The sequence below is a fragment of the Drosophila tropicalis genome, unplaced genomic scaffold (assembly GCF_018151085.1).
Source record: "Drosophila tropicalis isolate 14030-0801.00 unplaced genomic scaffold, ASM1815108v1 contig_158, whole genome shotgun sequence".
NCBI classification, from domain to species: domain Eukaryota; kingdom Metazoa; phylum Arthropoda; class Insecta; order Diptera; family Drosophilidae; genus Drosophila; species Drosophila tropicalis.
Window position 1 is genome coordinate 13145410 of NW_027172602.1, and position 22051 is coordinate 13167460.

General features: G+C 43.0%; 2 protein-coding genes across 4 annotated transcripts; one reads left to right on the plus strand and one right to left on the minus strand.

Moving 5' to 3' along the window:
- Positions 1 to 1291: 1291 nt before the first annotated feature.
- Positions 1292 to 2656, minus strand: Uch-L5R (Uch-L5-related). The gene has a single exon (XM_068303212.1). The coding sequence runs from the start codon at positions 2528 to 2530 to the stop codon at positions 1370 to 1372; it is 1161 nt and encodes a 386-aa protein (XP_068159313.1). The 5' UTR covers positions 2531 to 2656; the 3' UTR covers positions 1292 to 1369.
- Positions 2657 to 6045: 3389 nt separating this feature from the next.
- On the plus strand, positions 6046 to 11012 carry Muc11A (Mucin 11A). Of its 3 annotated transcripts, XM_068296708.1 has the most exons (3): positions 6046 to 6139; positions 6497 to 9758; positions 9843 to 11012. In XM_068296708.1, exons 1-3 carry the CDS (start codon positions 6101 to 6103, stop codon positions 10790 to 10792), a joined length of 4251 nt encoding a protein of 1416 aa, XP_068152809.1. In that variant the 5' UTR covers positions 6046 to 6100; the 3' UTR covers positions 10793 to 11012. The 3 variants fall into 3 exon arrangements, with proteins under 3 accessions (XP_068152809.1, XP_068152801.1, XP_068152817.1); XM_068296700.1 differs by having other exon boundaries at positions 6497 to 11012; XM_068296716.1 differs by lacking the exon at positions 6046 to 6139 and having other exon boundaries at positions 7051 to 9758; positions 9843 to 10360.
- Positions 11013 to 22051: the final 11039 nt, after the last annotated feature.

The window sequence follows — 22051 nt, forward strand, 5'->3', positions numbered from 1 at the left end:
AAACGAAAGAATAAAAAAACAAGAACAAAAAATAATATTAATAATCATAAGAGAAAAGCATACGCCAGCCAAATCAGTTTTGGAAATCCCACGCCCCCAAACCATTTGAAGCCCCTTTCCAGCCCGCTCCCCTTCATTCGCCCTGTTGTATCATTTGCTCTCGCTCACTCGAAATCTAAATTATTTAAAGATAATTTGACTGTGCAGCATTTTGTTATTGTTGTTGTTCTACTCCACCTACTACACGTATTTACATACATAAATGGAAAATGTCAAAACAAAACGCAAAACCATCAAAATGTAAAAAAGGAAAACCTTCTTTTTTCAAAGTTGAACCGACATGGAATATACCCTACATTTCCTCTCCTTTCAATTAGATGCTGAAAAGAGAAAAGAAATTTCACATTGAGTGAAGCAAGTGAGTTAGTGAGTGAATAAAAGAACATGTGAATCAACCACTGATCAGTTTAAATGAACAATAAAAGAAGCAAGTTCCTGAACAAATGATCAATTGAATAGATCTTCTTTGAAAACTGTTCAAATTCATTCTTTTGATTTTCTGATAAATATTTAGAGATTTGTCCTAGATTTATCATTATTGTCACCTTGGATCAAAGAACCTACCCCTAGTTAATGAAAAGACAGTGAATTTTCCTTCCGAGTAAACCCATTCAATGTAGAGCGATGGTTTCTAAGGCAACTTGAAATACCCCGGGAAAGTGTATTCAAAAGTATGCTACTGAAAAGAAGGGGACGGGCAGAAGTGTGCTTTGCGGTTTGTTGTGCTGTCTGCTGTGTGTGTGTGTGTGTGTGTACGTTATTCTTTTATTTGATTTAACTGCCTCAGCTGCCGTCCAGCCCCATTGCCATATCTCGTTCAGTTGTCCACTCTAGCAAAATCGTCGACTACATCATCATCTTGTTCGTCGTCTTGGTCGTCGTCGTCGTTGACGTTGACGTCATGGTCATCATCGTCTTGTCGTCTGCGGCTCCTGCGGCGAATTAAAATTAGTTGTTTACTTTGTGCAACATAAACAAATAAGCGCGACATTCCTGGATGATGATGATGCTGATGCTGATGCTGATGACGATTCGTTGACAAGGACAGGAATGCGGTTGAAACATGAAGCTATGTCAGCTTGATGACTTACTCTGTTCATTAGGGTAAGAAAATAAGGATTTGAATTGAATTAATAATTAAATAATTGCAATAACGAATAAGTTATGAATTGGCTGATCGATTGGTTCACAAATTGAAGAATACAATTTAAGCTATTCAAGGAGTAAGCAGTTATTGTACTCTGATTTATTTAATTAACTTGACAAACTTATTAATGATTAACATGATTATGGTTACACATTTCTGACATTATTTAGGAGGGGGAGTAGTTTCTACTTTGACCGATTCTTCATTAGAATCAGTTGGCATTGCAATCAATCTGCTAAACTGGTGATTGGCTTGCATAAGGGATCTCTCTTTGGCCTTCTCGTAGATGGGCATCAATTGGCCCGTCTCGCCCAGTTGCTTCAGCAACTCCAAGATAAACGGAAGATAATTATGACGCCGACGCAAATTCTCCCTTTGGTAGCGACGTTTCTTGTTCAGTTCGAAATCAAGAAGCCTTTGCAAATCGGCTATCTCCAGCATGCGCTCAGTTTCAGAGAGGTTGCCATCTAGCAGCGTATCACCTGGTTTCATTAATGTGGCAATTTGACGCTCATAGGACCGCTGACGATCCGAAACCAGAGCCATCAAATTAAAATGTATCTCGCCGACACTATAACGATTCATACGGGCCTCAATTATGGGACGAACAACATCCAGCCAATTCTGACCCTCCTGGATCTCGCCCAGCTCGATGGGTCCCTCCTGCATGCCATCTAGCTCATATAAATGATTACCAATTGGCATATAGCCCACAAAATGATAGAAATCATCTTCTATTAGGCTAGACTGTTGCTTGATTGCATCCAAGTCAAAGATTTCGGGTCGAGCAAACGAATTATGCACTTGACGTATCTTCAACGAATTACCCAGATTCTGACCCCGCTTATAGGGATCACATTTTTGACACATTTCCTTAAATTGGAGCAGCGTTTCACCCAGTTCGATGTCCTCGTGTTGGAGATTCAACAACAAGCTCAATATGGCCTGTGTGGCACAGGCATTGGTCACCATTTGTTTGGCAAAGAATATCCCCTTGCCCTCTTCGCTTTCAGGTGACACGACTCGTCCAGCTGGCTCATCGTTCTCTATCCATTTGAAGAGAAATATCAAGCCATGTACCGGCTCCAAATGATAAAAGGCACCAGCGTCCAATGACCAGATCTCCTCGACTTCGGCGCCAACACATCCAAATTCACGTATCAATTCAGTGAATACTCCCGGATCGCTCTCAATCAAACACCATTCATTGCCAGTTGCAATTGCCTGTGACTGTTGCTGTGACTGTTGCTGTTGCTGTGCCTGTGCATTGGCTTCTGGCATTTGCTCCTGCGGCTCTTTAGATCCTGATGAATTTGTTTCCATTTTTGGCCACAAAAAATACACAAAATAATCCAAAACAAAATATAAAAACACAACAAATAGAATTGGATTTCTCAATCTCGAAATGTACTGTTGGCACTCTGAATTTCGGATTTCATTTGAGAATTTTGACGCCAAGTTCATTTGGGAAACGAAAAAACAGGTTACGAATCTGTGAGGTAACTGAGTTTGTTTGTACATTTCAAAACGTTTATAGTTTTCCATGTTTTAATTTAAGATGATTATCAAAATGTCTTAGTTTCATTTTGGATGGAATTAACTGTCCCATGGGCAAATGGAGAATGACTGCCTGAGGGATAATGAGTGCATTGCAGCATCAAATCAATAAAACGCTACAACCCATACATACATACAAACACACTCCATACATAGTGAGTATCTGCATATGTCTGTGTAGGGTCCCTACCCACGCCCTTCTCACCACCTTCAGCTGGCAGCATTTTGATGCAAGAGTACAAGAATTCGCTGCATCAGTGGCTGCAATTGCGAAACATTGTTAATTTATGCAAATTTAGCCACCGCCAACGTCCGCTTTGTGCAACGCCAATGAGCGTACGAGTCGGCGGACGAGTCCGTTGCCACCAGCCACCAGCCGCAGCCACAGACGCGACCGCAACGCCAACAACATTAACGCAGTTCTCAGTTGTAGGTTAAAGGGACTAACAGAAGGAGAAAGAGTAATGCGAGGTGTGCGCTCTGTGTGTGTGTGTGTGGGTGTAGGGCGACCGATGCACAAGTTGCATAATTTGGATCTGTTGGGCAACTGGGCGCTATTTCCCTATGTCCAGCTTGATTTGCATGCCAAGGCACAGCGGTTAAAAGCACCGCGTCGCATAAAAGGGAAGCAAGTGGCAATGAATTTTTGTCATCTCGGTTGTCGTCCATCCGTTTCATTCGTCTAGGGACCGCATAGGACCTCAACCTCAAGCCTCTGCGCTCAACATTGGGTGATGAGCGAATTAGCACGTGAATTGTTTACCAACATCCATGCAGGAAGATTGAGATGGAAATGGAATTGCAGTTGGTCCCAATGCATAGAGACCGAAGCCATATCTACACAAGAATCAACATAAGGACATACATATGAGAGATTAGATCAACAACATTCACATAACTTTTTTGTCAATCAATGACAAGAATCCTAAATATTAAAGGACCTCTGACTCAGTCCACCAACGTGCCGCAGTTTTCTTTTTATTTGACAAATCCGATTATCCATTTGTTGACATTGCAGATTTTCATTTCACATTCCAAAGAATAAACAAAAAGAATATCGTATTGTTAATTCAAATACAGAATCCCATTCATTCACTTCTCTTCCATGCTAGCCTATCGGTAAGCCCACAACAAATTGGCAGCAACATTTCAAACATTTTTTGACAATTATAAAATATCTGTATCTGTATCTGTATATCGGTATCTGTTAAATATGATAATACAAATATATGGCCCTAACTGTATTTATTATATTGTCTAGACACGCCGTAACCGCAATGTGAGCCTGCATTGCATTTAACCGCATTAAAGCAGCAGAAAAAAAGTCCTGGAAAACAAAAAAATTATATTTAAATAGTGGGCGGAGGGACTTTCTTTCATCGCATCGAAATTGTAATACTCTAGCGAATATTAAATCTATTGTAAACCAAAGGTTGACCACGGTTAGGTTGATTAGTCCGATTAGAAAGATCATTGTGTATAGCTCTTATTGGATAAATAGATCTGAACCAATCGATTGTGTGAAAGAAATACAGACATCGAATTGAATACTCTTTCTCTACTGCATTACAAACTCTTGATTGATTTCGTTATAATCCAATCGATTGTGTGAAAGAAATACAGACATCGAATTGAATACTCTTTCTCTACTGCATTACAAACTCTTGATTGCTTTCGTTATAATCTCTGTAAGGGTATACGAGAAAAAAGGATGCATATACATATGTGTGTGTGCGTCTAGATATGACATATACATACATACATATATATGTAATATGCATATATCCAGAGGCCGTTAATTGTTCAATTTCAGGCAATTTTCTGCCTGGCTTCAAAGGGCATATGCAATGGCCATAATTTTTACCATAGAGTTTTTTCTTTCGTTTTTTTGTTGTTGTGTGTGAAATTTGTTTGATGTAAGCACACCTGGAAATATGGCCTAGCATGGGAAATGCCACCTGATCACAGTCATTAAGTTAAATCGGGCCAGTGTTTCTTTATGCATTTTCTTATCCATATCCGGCATCATTTGGCCTGACAAATATACATATGTGTATGTAATTATCTAGATTCTAGACGATGACGATGCGTAATCATAACTGGTACTTAATCTTTAACCAGAAGCATGGATCAAAATATCTTATCTTTAGTCGTTTGCGTCACATATACAAAAGAGCAAAAGCAAAAGAAAAGAAAACACACAAACAACAAACAGGGTAGAAGATGGAGTTATTTAGTTTTTTTGTTCTTAATTTTGTGATCAGTTCCGTTTGGGGAGGAACAGATCTTGCGAATATTCCAAACACACACATTCTAGTGTTAAATATTGTTTGTTTTTCGATATTTGTGCAAATAAAGTAAAAAGAATCTTTCACATTTCACAGTCAACGGAAATGCGCAGCTTTTTTATCATTCATTTACCTTGACGTTCAAAATAACTTGCCAAGATTAAGATTACATTTTGTTATTCTTTTGATTTCTTCTATGATACCCTCTAAACCAAATATTTGAACTATGGAAAATTTTGAAAAAAGAAGCCAAAAAACGAAAAGGGTAACAAATTAACAGACTTGGTAGAGAAATATCTAAACATTTAAAATGCAAGCCCAAGTAAATTTTGTATTCTAGCATTTCAGACAGTTTCTGCTTTATGACTTTTGAGTTAGATCATTTTCCGAATTACAGGGTATCTCAATATTGGCGTTTCAACTCTTTTCTTTATTTTATGTTTTTGTATTTTAAATTTATGTTAAGCACTTCAGAGAATTCTTAGTAACAAGATCATAATTGTTTTATGCATGTTGGCAGTGATTCACATGATCTTAATGCTCTTAAAATTATATTATTTTCGTTCTTCTATTTTTAATATTTTATCTCTTTTCCAAGTATTTCTTATTGTTTGTTTGCGACTCTTTTTTTGAAATCATTTTGTGGGTCAAAAAATAGATCTTTAGTGTTTGTTCTGTAATGTGATATTAAAGGCACATATTTGTATTAAATTGTATATGCTGATGATTACGAAACCAGAAGAATCTTCAATACATGTAGAATAGGTTTAAATGCAAGTTTTGTGCTTTCTTTTGGGCAAACGAAAAGAATTTTATACACAGAAAACTAGAGGCAACAATATAACCGCAATATCATAAATCGGTAGCCCCCGACTCTTTATCTTGTGCAAACAAAAGATAATCATTTTGTGTGTTGGATTATTTACGCCAAAACGTCACCGTGAGAAGTTATCGCTAGATATCTGGTCTAATGGAGATTCAGTTTAAAAGCCAGTCCGTTGGCCAGTTGGGGGGATAGTAACGATTTTTCATTCGAACCAAAACGACGATGACGAACAAATTAACCAGACTACTTCTATTGCTTGTGGTAATTGTTAAAGGTTTCGCCAATGAGATCCATTTAACCAATTAACCATTTTATATTAAGTTTTTTCTTTCGTCTTTTTTTTTTTGTGAACTGTGCTTATTACTTCAAACTCTTTTTTTTTGTTATTTTGTTTTACTGACAAGTTGTATATTTTTGTTTTACGAACCTCAAAATTGCGGATACTTACTAACCTGTTAGCTACCGGGATTTTTGCTTCTTTGGATATCACTCAAAGCACTCGGCGGTGTCGGCTACTCAAAAGTATCCTATGCAAGTGGCACGGCCCCGACCGATAATTACAAACAAGCGGAAGTTCAGTTTGGCTAAAATCGTTCCCTTCTACTTTCTCTCCAACAGTTTACAGCCTTGGCTGGGCGGCAACAAGTTGATGCTGCTGTGGCGGGCCTGAAGTGCAGTGGTAAAGCTGCTATCTGTGTGGGACCGACTAGCTATCAGGCGTGTGTGGATGATGTGGCCACGGGCAGAATTATTTCATGCGAGGCCAATACGCGTTGTGTGACCGATGGGGTCGAGATTTGTGTGGCCATTAAGATAACAGCCGAGGCACCAACTGCAGCTGTGGCCAAAATGGTGACAGTCACTGATGGGCCAGTGAGTGGCAGTATCGCAGATTCCGCTGCTCTAGTTGAAGCCGCACCATTTTCCTCCACCGATGGTGTTGCGCCAGCAGAGACATCGCCTGCCGCGATAGAGACGACAACCGTGAGTGCTGCTGATGGGCCGACAACCACTACTTTGTCAGAGGGTACAACAAGTGATGCCCCAGTGGATACCACAGCAGCGGGAATTGTGGATGAAACCACAGGACAAGCTGAACCCTCAAATCCCCAGGAAACCACTGTCGAGCCAGGTATAACAGATTCGAATACACCAAATGAACCAGCGGGAACCACCAATGGTCCAGCTGAAACTACAGAAAATCCAAATGCGCCACATGAAACAACTCCCGTTACCGACGGTCCCGCAGGAACAACCAATGATCCAGCTTGGTCAACTGATGACCCAGGAACTTCAGTAGGTTCTGATGTTCCCGCCGGAACAACTGATGCCCCGGGAACTCCTGCTGATCCCGAGGCTCCTGCTGTATCAACAGCTGCTCCAGGTACTCCAGCTGACCCCAACACTCCTGCCGAAACAACCGCTGCTCCAGGCACTCCTGCTGATCCCAATGCTCCTGCTGAATCAACTGCTGCTCCAGGCACTCCTGCTGATCCCAATGCTCCTGCTGAATCAACTGCTGCTCCAGGAACTCCAGCTGACCCCAATGCTCCTGCTGGTTCAACCGCTGCCCCGGGAACTCCAGCTGACCCCAATGCTCCTGCTGAATCAACAGCTGCTCCAGGTACTCCAGCTGACCCCAATACTCCTGCCGAAACAACCGCTGCTCCAGGTACTCCTGCCGATCCCAATGCTCCTGCTGAATCAACCGCTGCTCCAGGAACTCCTGCTGAAACCAATGCTCCTGCCGGATCAACCGCTGCTCCAGGAACTCCAGCTGATCCCAATGCTCCTGCTGAATCAACCGCTGCTCCAGGAACTCCTGCTGACCCCAATGCTCCTGCCGAAACAACCGCTGCTCCAGGTACTCCTGCTGATCCCAATGCTCCTGCTGAATCAACTGCTGCTCCAGGAACTCCAGCTGACCCCAATGCTCCTGCTGCTTCAACCGCTGCACCGGGAACTCCAGCTGACCCCAATGCTCCTACTGAATCAACCGCTGCTCCAGGAACTCCAGCTGACCCCAATGCTCCTGCTGGTTCAACCGCTGCTCCAGGAACTCCAGCTGACCCCAATGCTCCTGCTGGTTCAACCGCTGCCCCGGGAACTCCAGCTGACCCCAATGCTCCTGCTGATTCAACCGCTGCTCCAGGTACTCCAGCTGACCCCAATGCTCCTGCTGAATCAACCGCTGCTCCAGGTACTCCTGCTGATCCCAATGTTCCTGCCGGATCAACCGCTGCTCCAGGAACTCCAGCTGATCCCAATGCTCCGACTGAATCAACCGCTGCTCCAGGAACACCTGCTGATCCCAATGCTCCTGCAGGATCAACCGCTGCTCCAGGTACTCCAGCTGACCCCAATGCTCCTGCTGGATCAACTGCCGCTCCAGGAACTCCAGCTGACCCCAATGCTCCTGCTGGATCAACCGCAGCTCCAGGAACTCCAGCTGATCCCAATGCTCCTGCTGAATCAACCGCTGCTCCAGGAACTTCTGCTGACCCCAATGCTCCTGCCGGATCAACCGCTGCTCCAGGAACTCCAGCTGATCCCAATGCTCCTGCTGAATCAACCGCTGCTCCAGGAACTCCTGCTGACCCCAATGCTCCTGCCGAAACAACCGCTGCTCCGGGTACTCCTGCTGATCCCAATGCTCCTGCTGAATCAACTGCTGCTCCAGGAACTCCAGCTGACCCCAATGCTCCTGCTGCTTCAACCGCTGCCCCGGGAACTCCAGCTGACCCCAATGCTCCTACTGAATCAACCGCTGCTCCAGGAACTCCAGCTGACCCCAATGCTCCTGCTGGTTCAACCGCTGCTCCAGGAACTCCAGCTGACCCCAATGCTCCTGCTGGTTCAACCGCTGCCCCGGGAACTCCAGCTGACCCCAATTCTCCTGCTGAATCAACCGCTGCTCCAGGAACTCCAGCTGACCCCAATGCTCCTGCTGAATCAACTGCTGCTCCAGGAACTCCAGCTGACCCCAATGCTCCTGCTGGTTCAACCGCTGCCCCGGGAACTCCAGCTGACCCCAATGCTCCTGCTGAATCAACCGCTGCTCCAGGTACTCCAGCTGACCCCAATGCTCCTGCTGAATCAACCGCTGCTCCAGGAACTCCTGCTGATCCCAATGCTCCTGCCGGATCAACCGCTGCTCCAGGGACTCCAGCTGATCCCAATGCTCCGACTGAATCAACCGCTGCTCCAGGAACACCTGCTGATCCCAATGCTCCTGCCGGATCAACCGCTGCTCCAGGTACTCCAGCTGACCCCAATGCTCCTGCTGGATCAACCGCCGCTCCAGGAACTCCAGCTGATCCCAATGCTCCTGCTGAATCAACCGCTGCTCCAGGAACTCCTGCTAACCCCAATTCTCCTGCTGGATCAACCGCCGCTCCAGGAACTCCAGCTGATCCCAATGCTCCTGCTGAATCAACCGCTGCTCCAGGAACTCCTGCTGATCCCAATGCTCCTGCCGGATCAACCGCTGCTCCAGGAACTCCAGCTGATCCCAATGCTCCTGCTGAATCAACCGCTGCTCCAGGAACTCCTGCTGACCCCAATGTTCCTGCTGGTTCAACCGCTGCTCCAGGTACTCCAGCTGATCCCAACGTTCCTGCTGGTTCAACCGCTGCTCCAGGTACTCCAGCTGACCCCAATGTTCCTTCTGTTTCAACCGCTGCACCGGGTACCCCAGCTATCCCTAATGTTCCTTCTGTATCAACCGCTGCACCGGGTACCCCAGCTAATCCTAATGTTCCTTCTGTTTCAACCGCTGCACCGGGTACCCCAGCTAATCCTAATGTTCCTTCTGTATCAACCGCTGCACCGGGTACCCCAGCTAACCCTAATGTTCCTTCTGTTTCAACCGCTGCACCAGGTACCCCAGCTAACCCTAATGTTCCTTCTGTTTCAACCGCTGCTCCGGGTACTCCAGCTAGCCCCATTGTTCCTTCTCTTTCAGCCGTTAACGTTCCTTCTGGCTCTGCAGTTGCTCCAGGAAATTCAATTGATTCCAATTCACCAGCCATTCCTTCGATTCCTGTGCGTCCAGGCAATCCCGGCGCTTGGCCATGGCGTCCCGTGCATCCAAACCAATCTATTATCCCTGGAGGCCACCCGTGGTCCACTTTCCGCCCTCATCCAGCTCAGCCTCAGAGACCATTTTGGCCTGTTCGTCCCCAGCATCCACAAGCTAATGAAGGCCAACTCATCCCATCGCAAAGACCCCCTCTGCCATTCTGGGCAAACTGGCACAACTGGGCTAACAGCTGGCGCACCACCACGAAGTCCTCTACAGAGGCAACAGCAACCAGCCCAACTCCCAAATCTGAAACAGCAGAGTCGGTAGAACAGCCATCCGCTGGTGGTCCATCTATTTCCAACGAAAACGCTTCAGTAGAAGATAGCAACAAGAGTTCCAAGGATAAACCGAAGTCAGCAGAAAACAGTTCGACCGAGGACAAAAAGGAGAAGAAGCAATCGAAAGCCTCTGCAGAAGAGAGCAATAAAAAATCCAAGGAAACACAAAAATCTGCTGAAGATCAATCCAAAGAGCAAAAACCTACTTCCACAGAGAATAATTCAACAGAGGACAAGAAAGAGAAGCCTAGCAAGTCAAAAGACTCCAAAGAATCCAACGACGAAGAAGAAGAGGACAATGAGAAACCAAGTTCCAAAGAAAAGAAGCAGTACATAAAGGACATCATCAAGAAACTAAAGAACGAAGACGAATGTGACGAAGGTGATCTGTACCCCGACGTAAGGGATTGTCGTAAATACTATCGTTGCGAGATAAAGAAATCAGGCAAACATAAGTTGTCTCACAATCGCTGTGAGAACAGCAAAGATCGCTTTGATTTTCTCAGCCTGAAGTGTTTGCCCAAGGACGAGGCTGCCTGCCTAAACAAGTGAGCAGATGAGCAAACAACGACAAGTCAAAAGTGCATTCAAACGCTAAAGTAATCCAACAACTAAAACTGTATAATCTCAAACTAATTTTCAGAAAATTCATAATATCTGCAAAAAGTATATACATATATACCTACCTTATCCCAAACAATTCCTTTAATTTATTGTAATTTAAATACAACTGGTTCCTTTAAATAAATTATATTAAAATCGGCAACAAAAATATACTGATGAAACGTGGAACCATTTAGCAAATCACCACAAGTCCAGGCATGCATTTAAAAATAATATAAACTTATTTTCCCTGTAAAAAATTCTTCTGTCCGTTCCACCTAATAATTGACTTTTTCATAATTAGCTACGAATTCATAGTCCATCCACCTCTTGGCCCCCTCGACAATGGTGTTGAGCTTACAGAATAGAATCAAACACTAGCTCGTGCAAAATGTACTTGTATCTGAACGCACCCAGGAAAAGGGTACAAATACAATGAAGCAGTGAACCAAAAAATAATGAACTCTCTCGAAATGAAGTGAAACAAAAAGAAAATACAGTTTTAATTATTCATATTTCATTAGTGAGCAGAGCGTGGAAGAGCGGAGGGATCAAACGGGGGGTTGGGGTGAAGATGGGTGAGTATGGAAATGGTAGTACGGTTACAGGGGTAAGTAAATGGGCGGAGAAGGCAGAGCATATAAAATTTATAAAAATCAGAGCCAAAAACCTTGGCAGATGTCTGTGTAAAGGCCAAATGTAACAAAGAAAGCAAAGTACGCTAGATTCATACTTTTAATATAGACTTTATGACACCCAGCAAAATAAAATACGAAACTACATATACTTCAATCGAGTTGATCATTATGTTAAGCAAATAAAAGACTAACTAAAATTGCCATATACTTCTGTACATTTTGGCGATAACCTATTAACCTAAAATGACTAACTTAGCATAGTCCCAATATACCCAAACTAATTTAAGACATGGGAGCTTGCTGGGTTAGAGAGAACCCATCGCATCACATCATCATTTGTCTTAGAGGGTAGCCTGATGCTGCTTCTGATGTTGGTAAGGCATTTAGGCCAAGATGCGAGCCGCATTGATGAATGAAAAGCTGCGTGGAAAATGGAAAATGAACAAGTCCAGGCAGCCGACATTAAAAATGCACACGCAATCAGAAAATGTTTCCCTGGGCAGGCGTCGCATCGTCTCATTTCAACGTCTCGTCGTCTCTCATAAAGCAAACACCCAAGCCAGGTGATGGATCAGTCGCTTTCAGATAAGACACAGTGAAAAAGCTGCTGATGGACTACTCCCTTGGCAGGGTGGTTGGGTTAATGAGTGAGAGACGCTCTGCTGTTGAAGTGTCTGCTATCAACTTTTAAGCCCTTTGACTTTGGGCTTTCAGCGGCCTTTCAAGGCAATTATATACCTTGGGCCCCATCCACTCACCATCAGCAAAACTGAAAAGAAAAAGGGCCGAAGAGAGAAAAGCAAGAAATTCATGGGATTTTCTTTCGTACAGTGGGTCAAGCTTCTTTTTTATCCTTTCAGTGTCCGTGATTTATTACAAGTTTTCACCTTCGTAACATCAGACAGTTCTGGTGTGTTGACGGTGGGTAATGGGAGTTGATTTTTGGCCTCCTTTACTTTCATATTGATGACCAATAATAAGTAATTGAATTAACATTTTGGCACCTCTCATTCCGTCCCCCCTTACCCTCTGTCTTCTGAAAGCGAAAAAAAAAAAAAAAAAATACTTCAAGCTTCTCCTTTCATGCTATTAATATTCAATTGCGTATTCGCACGAGAATATATTCCATTTTTAATAACACGAAACTTTATAAAATTTTTAAAAAAAAAAAAAAAAAAAAAAAACACAGACACACACACACAGAAAGAAAACGGGCAACTCCAACAGGAGCCAGCAGATTCTTCTCCAGCTGCAGCTTCAGCTAGTCCTCCTGCTTCTTGTCCTTGTCCTGGTCCTGGTCCTGGTCGTCGTCAGCGTCATCAAAAGTCAAAGCAAATAAGGAGAAGGCATCGCTGGCTGCCTGATGTTGGCTCAAGGTGGAGTTGGAGAAGAAGATGGCAATGAAGGTGACTGCTGCGGGGGTTGGCGGCGGCGGGTGTAGACTTGTCGAAATTGCGCAATGAACCCAGCCGAGTGCCTTTTGCCCTCCCCCGCCAAAAAAAAAGAAAGAAAAACAATTGAAATGTGAATATTAAATATACAAGAACAAGTTTCTCTTTCTGCACCCTGTTGCCCAACCCCACCACACACATTCGCCCTGTTCCTCTCCGGCAGGTGTGCTTGTGTGTGCCTCTGCCAACTCCCCGTGGCGCCATTGTGTGTTTTGTGAAACAAAAAATAAAAAATATATACATATAAAACAAAAAAAGAAATAAAAATAAAATGTAATACAAATATAGCTACAATTTGATGGCATTTAAATGGATTCGTTGATTGATGCAGTCTTTGGCATTCTATTGCTTTAATTTTGCCATCTTTGAACTCAACCCTGGCTTCTGAACGCTTCTAACAGGTGTTCGCGAAATTCTCAACTGGTTAAAGCCAAATCAGGTATGCTCAGTTCAGTGCAAATCTAAGATTATTATGCATTCCTTGCAATCTAAGCTTAATACATATATAAAATAAGAGTTAGTCCACAAATGAGAAACCTGGGGATAACATAAACGAGGAATCCATGGGGCTGATATCTCAAGAAGATGCCATGAAATCCATAAATATTATATAGAGTATTTAAATAATAATAGATCGAATATCCGTTTACCAAGTATTAAATACTGGGCACAACTTTCTGTTGGTATCTCTTCTATATATGTATATGTTTATTCCTTTTTTTTGTTGATACAACTTGATAGGGTCCCCATTTTAATCGTGGTCCATCATCAGAAGGAACTCCAGCTCTGGTTACGAGCGCTCCGTTGGTCATGGAAAATGGAAGGCATATTAATTAAATAAAAATTGATTTTCCAAGCGCATGAAATCCAATCAACGAGACCGAGCTTCAAGTAGGTACAACTACAACATGCTTGGGATACTCTGGGTGAGAGTATATATAACAAAAAAAGCAAAAAGCTATATGTTTGCTGGATCGCTGGGAAGTGGGGGAGAGCACTGTGTGTGGCTAGCAGTGTGTAAGTGTGGGCCTCCCCCTCCAGCCTAGCGCATCATCCTGATGGTTCCTGTCAAATGAAGTTAACAAAGTTTACGCTTTTTTCGTTGCCATCTTTTTGCTCACTTTACTTGTTTCGCCAGTTGTTCTGGCTCTCTCTCTCTTTTAGCCCGGTTTTTTCCAACATTTCTCTTTTATATTTTTTTTTTTTTATCGTATGCATAAGTATATAATGTGCACATGGCTGGGCACTGGGCACTGGGCGCTGGCCACTGGATGGTTGGGGTGGCAGATATCCATGGTACATGAGTTTTGTTTCGCCTCTTTATCCATTGGCCACAACGGCGGCAATGAGTTTAATGTGCGCGCTGTCGCTTTTTGGCCGTATTTAAACCACAGCAAGTCATCAGGCAAATTGAATTTTCAACGTATGGTCGCACATTGCGACGTTGGGTGCGACGAGTGAATGGTCTGAGAGAGGGAGACATCAAGACCAGTACCAAGGACAACAAGGCAAGCAGACGATCTCAGCTCTCTTTAAAGCTTCTCCATTTCCAGTTTCAGCATCTCATCTCATTGCGTCTCGTTACAAAATTACCCACGATAAAAATTGAATTACTTGGTTGTCGCTGTCCTGGTTCTGGCCCTGGCCCTGGTCCTGGTCCTGGTCCCTAGCAAAGTGTTATGCTTACTCTTGACGCGCCCACGCCCAGTACTACTTAGACTGAAACTGTCGCAGAGCCTGGTTCTGGTCGTGGTCCTGGTCTTAGTCCTTGTCCGCTTGTCCTTGTCTTGGGTATGTGTATGACTTGGTCTAATGATAAATGAGCTGCAATGGATGACAGCGAATCAACTTAAGTGTATTGCTCTGCTTCTCACTCCCACCCCACTCTATGTCGCCCTCCCTCTCTCTCTCTCTCTCTCTTACTCTCTTGCTATCTCTCTAGTTGAGGTCCTGGCCATCCAATGCACTTTCCCTTAACGCTCTGCTTTTTTTCTTTGCCTGTGTTTACGTTTCACTTGAAATTTCTTGCGCTACACTAAATATTTACATAGGAGAAACTTTCACCAATGTAAGAGGGACATAGATAGAGAGAGATAGAGTGAATTAGGAAGCCGCAAAAAAGAGAAGCAAAGGGATGGCATTTTAATTCAGGTGAAAGTCCTTTTTATGTACAACTTCTAAAAAATGCTTCATTTGAATGCATCTATAGCCCCTTATAAACAATTCTATTTCTATATTTTTTTTTTTTTTTTGTTTTGTTTTCTTTGTTTGCCCATTATTATTCCGTGGTAGTTCCCAATGTAAACCCAAATGCCGGATGAACACCAACTCCGTCCCCATGTTGGGGCCAGGGCAACAGAAAAGTAAAAAAACATCACCATCATCATCCCCAACACTTCAAGTGGGGTCAAAAATTAACAGCTAATTAGGAAGTGGTGCGGGGAATAAATCCCAAAAGGAAACAAAATTTATACACATACACACATACAAGTCGCCAAGTCGCTTATGTGATACCCTACTCCACACAATTTACTAATCTGCATATCCTTAGAAGCTTTTCATTCAGTTTTCCATTTGCCAGTGCTTGGAATGTATATGCTCTTCTGTGTAAGGGTATATAAATTGTACAGAAAGTAAAACAGCGAACAAGTCACCCGACAACCAAAAGCCAAAGGACCAAAAAGTGCACAAAAATGTCAAACATTATTTGAATACAAAATGCCCTTGAAAAGGGTTGAAAACTGCCCTGTCCGGCATTCTCTTTATCGCTATCTCTCAGTCTCTCAGTCTGTCTCTCTTCCTCGTGCCATGAACAAAAGTGACAAATTAGTCAATGTTGGCGACACTAAAAGGCGTTATGATTGAGCTTCAAGGAGGAGGGTTTTGGTTTACGAAATTTGTTTTTTTTGCTTTCGTCTTGGCGGGCAATTAACATTCAAAGAGCAAAATGTATTTGGCCATACGAGTGAGAAGAGGTTGAAAACATCGTTGTGTGTGTGTGTGGGGCAAGAGAAGAGAATGGCATGGTGTATGGTCACCAAATCCCCACACGTAGCAAAAAAAAAGAAACCCAAGATCTTCTGCATAATTATGCGCTAAATTGTGTGTGCTACAAATAACATGGTATTAAGGCAGCATAAAAACAAAAAAGGGGAGGCAGTAGAAACGGTCTTAAGGGAAGTCATGGAAGGGTGTACATAGGAACATATCTAGGGACATTTGCATGCATTGCCATGACCTTCCTTTCCACTCCTTCTGCCCTCGTCTGCCTTATCGGCTTTGCAAATTAACGCATCGCATAAAGAAATTCTGTCCAAGTGGGATTTCTGTAACTCATTTGCATCCAAGAGAATATCCCAAAGGGCCATTAAGTGTTGTTTTTGTTTCTTTTTTTTGAATGCTTTATGCAGACTGTCTTGAGAATTTTCTTGTGGTTGCTAAACTGAATAGTTGCTTGACATCATTAAAGGTAAGATTTTTAAATTAAAGTGGCCAAATTGTAGATCAAAGCTCCTTCGATAGGGAATATGGATAAAAGTTTGATATTTTGCTGATTTGCTGTCTGCTAACAACCATAAACAGTTTCTGTTAGTTATACCTGTGACCCCTTTTTTTGGTATCAAATAAAGGAGATGCGAATTGCTGACGCTTAGACCCCCTTGAAAAGAATGTAGCAGGGGTGGAACACTCACACACAAACACACATATACAATGAAGGCAAATCAAAAAAGTTGCTTGGCTGTGCCTGGCACCTAATTGCCCAGTGCCAAAAGTGGCAAAAAAAAAAAAAGGCACATAAACGAAAGAAGGAAGAAGAAATAGAAAACGATGCTAGCCAACTGGCAGCAGCTGCTGCAGTTGTAGAAGCTGGAGATGGAGCTAGAGCCGGAACAGGAATAGCATCCTTTTTGCCTGGACTGGCAATGGCAACATGAGAACCAATTAAAGACATCGTTCTCCAACCTCATGCTCTCGTCCTCTTGTAGTTGGAGTCGTTGGCAAACGTCAACGTCGAAAACTAATTAGCATAACAAGGCAGCGGCAACGGCAAAGCAATGCAGCTAGCTGGGCTGCAATTGGAACTAGAGCCTCAGCCGAAGTCGCAGTCGGAGACAGAGTCAGAGGACTAGAGCAGACCAGACCAGACCAGCCCGACCAGGTCCTGGACCAGGCAATGCCAATGCCAGTCAACCACCAGGCCGATGTGTGGGCGCTTCCGTTGCAGCAGTCAAAAGTTTTACACCCACACACACACACTCACAGCTATAAACAAATACAATTACAAGTCAACAGCCACGCCCCTTCCACACTCCCTTCCTACGCTTCATTGCCAACCGCACCACCCTCCATCAAGCCTCAACTGACATTAATAAACTGTCGGCATAAATAAAATGCAACTGGAAGAAGGCGAAGCATGCAAAAGGAGCAGAAGACGAACGAATTGGAGCCTGACTGCGGGCGCCAAAGCGTTATGATTTATGCCTTGCTCTACTAAAAGGACACTATCAAACCTCAAGCCGCCCACCAAAAACCTCCCCCGGCCCCGATTTCCATCAGGAATGTGCCCCACCCTGTAGACACCCATCATCGATGCGACATTTCTTCCGGGTTGGCACAAAACTATATAAGCGAGCGCAATTTTTGGCGCATGTTTCTGATGGCGACGAGACAGAGCAGACAAGCTCAAAGGGATTAAATTAAAATGTCCTTTGAGTTGTGTTTTAATTACTTCCTTTCTGGCTCAAGTCACTGCCAGAGCGAACAGAGCGACCAGAGCGAGAGAGAGAGAGACAACAAGTGGGGGAATATGCCCCACAATTGTGGCCATGAAAATTGTCCCGCAGAGTTTTCTTTGCCCAAACCTCCAGTTTCTAAGCTCCTCCTAAGTATCCTGACTGCCTCTCTTTCTCCACTCTTACTCTGCCCACTTCTTAAGTTTTGTTATTGGCTAAAAAGTTTCCAGCAACAGAAGAGACCAAGCATCAAAGACAAACATCGCAATATAATCATCCTTTGCAAAAATTTGGACTTCAATTCAATATTTTGGAAAATTCATGCAGATCAGATTGAGAGTAAAGATACATACATATCTGAAGGATATTGAACATGTGGTTGAATCAAATTTGAAACTATAAAAGTTATATGCATCCAAAGATTATGCGAAATATAAGTAGAAGAATATATCGATACCAGAGACTGTAATGTGATTTAAAGGGTGTCCCAGTCAGACAGACAGACAGACAGACAAGCAGACAGTTGGCAGATACTATATCTATATATATGTATTTGTAGGTGGATACAAATGAAGTATATGTATTTGGTGTACATGATGGCCAGCCGCGGGGCTCATTCATTCTCATCAAGCGCATTGGGGGGATTTGTCGCCTTTGTAGAGCCTGTCAAGTGACATGTGCGTGAGCGTCACACACCGACTCCAAACTCCCAACGCCAACACCAATGGGCAATCGGGCAATGGGCAATGGGCAACTGGCATTGAAACGTGCAATGAGAATGGAGCTTGGGCCACACACATTCCCAACAATCGAGACACATCGGTGTATCTACAACAAACAAATGGCAAATTAATTGCTCGACAAGCACCAAAATGGAGATGGCAGACTATTCGACCAGGCCACCCATTCCATTCAGCCTTCCTTCCATCCTTCTGTCCTTGCTTAGTAGTAGCAATCGATTATTTATTTATTTATATCGCTCGATGGCTCGCGCTCCTTTGAAATTGGCTACAATTGGCGCTTATCTACCGCCAGGGTTTTGCATAACCAAACCATTCGTCGGCATAGGGACGGGAAAAAGAGGAAGAGAGAGAGAGAGCCTTAGAAAGTCCTGGACACGGATTCGTTGTGGAGGCTTTGCATACATTTCAGGCTTTTCTCCATCCCCCCCATTCAAGCAGCGTGTCCTTTCGCTGCATGGAATTTATTTGAGCAAATTTGCAAATTATTGCGCTTCGTGCCGGAGACCAAAGAACTTGCCGCTGTTTGGTGGCATTTTGCAGTTGGAAGAAGAAGGCGTTAAGGATGGCAGGGAATACCATCTATTACGTTCCCCATTTACATCTCACAATTGCCTTGTTGGCATCTTTTTAATGGCCGGCCGGCTTCTTCGCCCAAGTCAATTTTGCACACTGGATTCGGCGTATTTTGACTTTTCTTTTCTTTTTTATGGTCTTTGAGTGGATTTTTTTTCTCCCCACCGACCAACATCATGCATCATGAAGAAAGTTCGGCTGGATTTGTTTTTTACATTGTAAATGGGGATTACCAAACGGAAGATTGTTGGATTTGCTTTGCTTTTTGACATGAGTTAACGTTCAGAATAATCTACTCGAATAGACATATGTATGTATCTTTTCAATCGAAATTATAGAGTTATCGTGACGATACGGAAGTCGAACAACGCATCTCTCATGAACAGTCTGTGGAATGCGAAGGACATGCCCCAATCGATTGAGGTTGTCCGTCGCCAAAACACTAACTGCCAATTAACTTAAAAAAAGACGAAAAAAAGAAGACAACAACCAAAAAAGTTGCACATGCAACATAACCCAGCAAAGGTACGAAAAGTGAAGATAGTTGGAGATAGATGATTGAATATAGAGAGAGATAGAGAGGAAAAAAATGAAGGACCAACGAGTAGGAGAATACTTCAACTGAGCCTGAGCCGTAGTCGTTGTCGTTGTCGTTGCCAGAGCACTCTGACCCTAACGGACCCCGGACCCCGTCCGGATCCATGCAAAGCTCTCTTGCCTTGCGTTACGTTGCGTTCCAACATTGCGATTCAGATGCTAGCGGATGCAATGTGACGGGTTAAGGGTGGAGGATGAAGTGTGGTGGATGGTGGATGGGGCGAACACGTTGTGTCAGTGGAATCAATTAAAAATTCTATGATTTTACACTTGATTGCCTGCGTTTTTGGGGTCGTCAAGGTAACGGACGCTCATAACGCTCCTGGGCTCTGGGAGACTAGGGATTGCTGTTGCTGGTGTTGCAACGTGTGCACAGATGGACAGCTAAAGTGCCAGCCGCCATGCAACGCTTTGGGCCATGATATGTTCTCCATGTCACAAGGCTCAAGGGCATGGGCTTAGGTTAACAGGGTTTTGCGGCAGGAAGCAAACAGCAGCAGGCAATGAGGTAGTAGCTCAGCATAAGAAAGACGCTTTGCCAGTCAAGTGGTCAATTAAGCGCGCAACTGCAAATCCTAATGGGAACTTAAAGTGTAAACACAAGGATTAAAGTGCGCAATAATAGAAAAAGAATTTCAGAATTAGTAGTTAAATTTCCCACCTAGTTTTAAAACGAAACCAAATTTCACCTCGTTTTATTCCAAGTCCATCATTACGACTTTCTTTAATTAAAGAACCAAAAAAAAAATCATTGAAATTTTTGTAATTTGTAACCTTTGGCTATGAAATTGATTCTGTTCCATGTAGCACAACATTTCGGCTAATATATATCGTGTAGGTACACATCATCATTCCATTCCAATGAGTAATGACCCAATAAAAAGGCCAATGCAAAGCTGCAAAATTGTCAACATCCAAATTTTGACAAGCGGGCCAACGTTATGATAATCACCGGAGAACACTGCATCAAAATGATGCAACCGTAGTTGGAGCTCTGTATGTGGATAACAGATAATTAACAATTCCATTTACCGACAGCTGTCAGCAAAGAATGAAAAATTCATTAAAGACACATTGTTCGAACCGATGTTCATATATCCTATACATTCAGGCAAAGCCAATGGAAGCTATCCAAGTCGATAGAAAAGCAATAAGCATTTCTTTCAATGCATTCTTGGCTGGTCCTATCCATTGCCATATCCTTAATCATCGAAAGAATCATAGTTCATTCCAAATTGTGTATACCCACAGAAACTATGGAAATATTTTTGGTTTTATCTTTGGCCCTCGAATTAAGAGTCGCTGAACACTGCAATGACGAGAGGACAAATTGACATTCATGTAATTAGTTAATATGAAAGGTGGACATCCATCAAACGACCATTATCCAACATTTCAATTGTGCCCGTTTACAGTGGGCGAACAAGGAACTGTCTGTACGGTGAGTAGTTAATAGAATAAAACCAATAATTCATAGAAGAAACACTGATAATCCACTATGGAACATGCGGAGAAGCAAGAATCCTTAGAACTCATAAGTCTAGGAATGACTTGGAAAGACTTGATAGGCCGTTAATTTGTAATGCATTATCTTTAATTTAACATTAAAACTAATTAAATTGAAGTCCAGAAATACTTTCATCTATTTCTATAGATAAGATTGCGAATTCTTGGGAAGGCGATTCTTAAAAAACAATAAATCGAAATACTTCTGACGCATTGATTTCAATTTCCAAAGACCAAGTTTCGAATTTCAGAAGAGAAGAAATAAGTGTAGTGATAATGGTTTCAGCTTTTGCTGATATAATAAATCATTGGATCTGATTGTGTCACAAAAATGGATCGATGGTTGACAGAGGAGGAAACAAAAGCAAAAGCATTTTAATTTCACATAAAATGCATATTTAAACGGCTTCGTGGATGGCAAATGAAAATTATACAGGAATAGGGTGCAAAAGGATCTCTCACCTTTTAAAAAATATGAAACAAAATGGCCATATTCACATACATACATACATAAGCGCGTCCCTGCACCTGACCCGGCTCATCGCCTCACCGCCTTACCGACGCCCGGCCCGTTGCCTGTCTTGTCAGCCCGTCACTTGTCACATTCACTCTTTTGACACGTCGACAAATTGTCAACAACGTTGCCAACGCCAAACAAGAAAACCAACAGGAAAACAACAAACAAACAAACAAACAAAAAACTGAATGACCAAAATTGGTTTGAGGCTGAGGCCTTCTATTAGCCATGGCCAGAGGCACTTTTAACGCTGCTCAGTGGATTTCCAGCGACACTTAACCCCGTCGGCATCTTGGCCTTTTGTGGCCAGGAACATATATCAATGTGTTGTGTCTGCTTGGGTCAGCTCGGGCAGCTCAGCTCTTTTAATTCAATGTCTGAAATTTCCGTCGAAATTTCGAAATTCCAAAAGAAAGGCGAACTTTTAATTTCTTATTATACATTTGTTTC

Bases quoted from the DNA above. Each gene is read 5' to 3' on its own strand.
- Muc11A (XM_068296700.1), top strand. From the start codon at position 6,101: ATGACGAACAAATTAACCAGACTACTTCTATTGCTTGTG. The intron at 6,140-6,496 runs GTAATTGTTAAA...TCTCTCCAACAG, and splicing joins GACTACTTCTATTGCTTGTG to TTTACAGCCTTGGCTGGGCG.
- Uch-L5R (XM_068303212.1), bottom strand. From the start codon at position 2,530: ATGGAAACAAATTCATCAGGATCTAAAGAGCCGCAGGAGCAAATGCCA.